The 4,868-nt window shown below is 41.7% G+C and overlaps 1 protein-coding gene across 2 annotated transcripts in view; it reads right to left on the bottom strand.

The window, feature by feature from the left end:
- LOC112158253 (prospero homeobox protein 1) overlaps positions 1-4,868 on the bottom strand; it is a 28,863-nt gene that overhangs the window by 10,244 nt on the left and 13,751 nt on the right. For both annotated transcript variants that reach the window (XM_036210517.1, XM_024291506.2), the window contains exon 4: positions 4,494-4,688. In XM_036210517.1, the coding sequence (XP_036066410.1) occupies positions 4,494-4,688 (195 nt within the window). The remainder of the gene's footprint in view (positions 1-4,493; positions 4,689-4,868) is intronic.

The following is a 4,868-nucleotide window of genomic DNA, read 5'->3' on the forward strand; positions in this document are numbered from 1 at the left end:
CAAAAGAGTGAAAAGATGGGGCTAACAGAAGGAAGAGAGGACAACACGAGGGAGATGAAAACGGGAGAAACAAGTGCGACAAAAGAGAAGCTAGGAGGGAGCTGGGGAGCGTATTAGGCCAGCACAGTGACAGAGCAGATTAGCATCAAACAAGAAAGGCCACAGACGTGTGTGTGTGTGAGTGCGATCACGGAAACAGAGGACATATTCATTGCAAAGACGCCACCAAGGTGGATGGAACTTTGATGATGCAGAATTTGGCTAAAGGAAAACTCAATGTGTGTGTGTGAGAGAGAGAGTGTGTGTGTGTGGCTTGCTGAATCTGCGTAGGCTCCTGTTTCAAGTGGTGGTGCAGGCAGGTAGGGGAGGAAGAGGAGGAGGAGGAGGAGGAGGAGGTGGAGGAGAAAGGGGAGAGATCCACAGAAAAGGGCCTTGGGGGCATCCTGACACACATCAAGTACATTTCCATCTCCACATTACCTCTATGACTCACACACACTCGCACACACGTTTAAGATGGGAAAAACATAACTGGTGTGTCCGCGCACACATGTTACACACCGCCATTCCCACACAAACATCGACCCACGCACCCGCGCTCACAAACACACACAACCATAAATAACACCCACACTCACACCGGAGAGCCACACACAAGCGCGGAGTCTTCGCTCGCACTAAGGCGGTTGGTTCGTCAGGGGGGTTAGAATTTGCATGGCTGGGCAAATTTTCCTTGTGCTAAACTCTAATCCACTCCTGTATCTCTCAGACACCTGCCCCACAAGAAAAAAAAAAAACCTTAACATGCAAAACACCTTCCCACCCTCCTCCATGGCTCCTCGGCCAACAGAAGACTTATTCACCTGGCCTCGCCGACTCTTTTCCTCTCTGTCTGTCTTCTTGCAAATTTTTACATTTATGTATGCAAATAGGCTGTTCCCCTTAAGCCTGTTTCAACAGTAACTTCCTGGTGTTTGGAGAAGAATGACAGTCTTGTTTGAGGCATGGGGTTTGTGAGGGGAACAAGTGCTCACATCTGTTTGGGCGTCTTTTTCTCCATCCTGAGTACAACAGAAATGGATCTGGTAACATACAACTGTTTAAGAGTGTAGTATCAAACTCCTGCAGTCGCGGTTAGGAATGCTTCTCAGCTTTATGGGATCAAAAAAGTTCCTTTAAAGAATTCCATCACCAATTACCCTCTTGAAAAAGTCATAGAAAATGACATCTTCAATTAGACAACATAATCTGCTTTGTTATCAGGTACAATTCTACCTTTTGAATGTTTCAAAATTTAACAAATGTTCAAATTTCGTAAAGTTTTTCATCCTTTCTTATACTCTGTTACATTTAAAAGTCACTAAAATGTTAAAAAATGTAAATTTACGTCCTTGAACAAAGGCTAAAATATTTTACTAACCAACTTTAGACATGATATAGCTAATAATAATTAATTTTTTTTAACTGTTGTTTTTTTTCTTTTAGCTTTTTGTTTTTTCTTACTTTTTGTGAATTAAACTTATAAAAGCAACATTGTGAGCGTAAGAAAATTGTTTTCTAAACTCAGAATAATGTGAATAAGGTAAGATGTCTTGAATAATAAAATTAAATCGACTTGTTTTTTGGAAAAACACCTAAAACAAATGAGAAATACGGCATATCTTAGCGATAGTCCTTATAAGCATATTATTCTGACTCAGTGACACACCTTTCCTAACCCATAAATCTCAGACCCATTTTTCCTAAAGAATAAAATTATATAGAATACACCACAAACCAAGTACATCACTGAGTTTTATCTGTGACATTGATGTCATCATGGTTCTCTTGGGTTACGGTACAGACACATAGTTATAATTGGTACATTTTTGCAGCAAAATCCATTCGAACAGGTTCTAGATGCGTCCATTGTTTGCCGTTAATGCGTCCGCTTTTTTGCACGTTAGTCATCGGGGTAAAACGTTGGAATTTACATTTCTAAGAGTGGCAAGTGTGGGTAATCTCAGAGTCCCTCCTTAATAACCCCCCTAAATACTGTCCCCTCCCCAATATAATGGCATTCAACATTTAACTAAGGAAATAAAAGTTATAAAAATAAAAGCCACAAAAAATCCAAGAAAAAAAAAAATCTAAACATAAATATCGTTACGATGAATTTACAGACAGATGGATATAAAAAAAAGGATAAATGCAACATCAACAATTTAGATTCCTGCTTGTCCCAATTGCCCGGTACAGACGGTATCAGGAGGAGCATCAAACTTATAAGACGAATAGATCAAAGGATAGGTGAATTGATGTGATGATAGTGTAACAGACTATAAAGGTTTCTGGGTTTCCAGTCATTTTGATGGTGTGGGTTCGAATCCCACCGCTCCCACCAATGTCTTCCAGGGTTTGGTGTTGGGTGGTGTCGTAAGAGGAGTGAAATCATGGAGCTTGGAGACAGACGTCCAATCACTTGAAAGGTCTCTTTATTGAATAACTCATGCACTGATAACACAGGCTTCCTACGGTCCACTACCGTAATTACAATGGTAAATGCGCAACAAGTAACAAACCCAGAAACTTTATAGTCTGTTACAATAGCATGAATTTCTATACATTTTAGGGGCTTGGAGGGATGTGGTACCCCAAACTCTCAGCACATCCAGACTTGTCCCCTCTGATATTGTACCTGAACCTCAAAGTGGCTAAATCCTGGCCAAACACTTAGGTAATTGGGGTGTGCCAAAATATTAGTCATGTGATTGATTCTCAATGTGTTCTCACCAAATATCAATCTTTTATTTTTGATTGAAGAAGCTGTAAAATGTCATATTTGTCATCATTTGGTGAGACGTTCCATGCAGCTACTTGAAGTACTCAATTTGTGTTCCACTGTTTACAACAATTTTACACTAAGTAGTGGCACTGCTGTTCATGTTAACTATTGTTACCACTGAATTTTACAGAAAATTCCAATTCATTTGGTGTCAAAGACAGTATTACTGATTTCAGAAATGTTGCACTAAAGTGTCTATTATTTGTTGCACAAAATAAGTTGTTTATAATGATTGTGTTCAAGCTAAAACATAATAGGGAAATATCTCCCTTAAAAAAGTATGTGTTCTTCTATATAATATGAATTATTAGAGACGATCTTTACCAATTATTGCAGTATCACGATATCATCGATATCGCGAGTCATGTATCGCGTCATATCGTGATGTACCTAGTAATTCCCAGCCCTATTAGGTATAGTGAGAATGTATTTCTGCTCCTCTTCTTAAGACTTGTGCTCTTCTTTTTAAAATGTGTTTTTTATATTGTGGCTCCAGTTACGCAGAAATAACTTCTGTGGTAATATAACTCAAAATGTGATGTCCACACACATAGATGCCAGGTCTGTAATTGAAAAATTGATACTTTTTTTCCGTCACTTCACCTACCCTCAACAGAAATACAAAGAAGTACTTTAGCGTTCATTGTTTTTCTGTCAGTTACAGTTGTTTTTGCACTTATCATCTGCTTTGCCCTGATGGACCTTCAGTTGATGAGGACCTCACGTACACAAGTGCGCGCCAGAGTCTTTCAGAGCCTCCCTTAAGAGGCCCGAAGATGGATGCGAGGAAGTTTGGGAGTGTGCACAGATCTGCCCCAGTGGACGAATAATGACAAAGAGACGGAAGGAACCGCACAGAGCGAGAGCGAAGCACTTTAAATGGGAGATGGGGCAAAACTTTTACCGTTCACAAGGACGCTTATGCAAACGGTCTCTTTTTCCATGCTTCCTTGCTGTTTTCTCCCTCCATCGCTCTCTTCTTTGTCTCAAAGCTCAAAGCTCTCGCCCTCCATCCCCGATCTATCCATCTCCCTTCTCCCCTCTCCCCCTGTTTCTCTCCCCTTCCTCGCACTAAAACAGTAGGGCGCTTAACCTTGATAACAGTGAGATTTTTTTTCCCTCCTCAACCACACAAACGCACACACACACAGGAGCAGGAGAAGTGCTTTGCCAGCATGCCAGGCCGGTCCAAGGGACGACTGTACCCTTCGAGGTGAACAGGACACCGGGAAATGCAGAAACAACAAAACACTCTCGCACACATAGAAATCCAGCTCACTCTTTCTTAACTGGAGCCTGTTAAAGGTCTTTTGTCAGCTGACATTGAAAGAAACACTATACACGCACACCCCATGCGACAAAAGGAGAAGTGTGAAAAATGAAACGCACTAAAGGTGAAGTTGCCTGTTGAGAATTTATGATTCCAACACAAATTAACTTCACACTGCTGATTACGGGCGAAGCATAAGGAAGTGCAAACACACAGATGCGAAGAACTGTCAGGAGGAAACTGACACAAAAGAGGGGGAATAAGTGTTTGCAGACTTCATCATCAGACACGACTTCCTCTTTGATTTGTGATCTTTAAACAAAAACGAATTGTTCCTGTATGCATGAGAAGATGCTTGAACGTTGTGCTTTTGTGGAAATCCACCTGCAGAAGAGTTACCTCAAAGTCGTTGGCCTTGTTGTAGTGCATGTTGAGGGCTCGGAAGAGCTCGCAGTCCCGGCTGACACTCAGCTCCTCTGCGCCGGTGACCCCGTCGTTGATGGCCTGGCGGGCGAACTTCTCCATCTGGATGTAGTAGAACTCCCTGAAGTTGCTGAACCACTTGATCAGCTGGGAGGTGATGCAGCGGTTAAACTGGAAGAAAGGACGGCAGGGTCTGATGAGGGATCCGAGGACGTTTTACACTGGATTTGACAATAGTCAGAGAAGCTCCTTCATTTGAATGGATCTCGTATTACGGAGTGAAGGTGGGAGGAAGATCGAAGGCAGGTTACGGAGCGAAACGGAATAATAGAGATATTAAGCAAGATTGCA

Source organism: Oryzias melastigma, linkage group LG24, assembly GCF_002922805.2.
Source record: "Oryzias melastigma strain HK-1 linkage group LG24, ASM292280v2, whole genome shotgun sequence".
In the NCBI taxonomy this organism is placed as follows: Eukaryota; Metazoa; Chordata; class Actinopteri; order Beloniformes; family Adrianichthyidae; genus Oryzias; species Oryzias melastigma.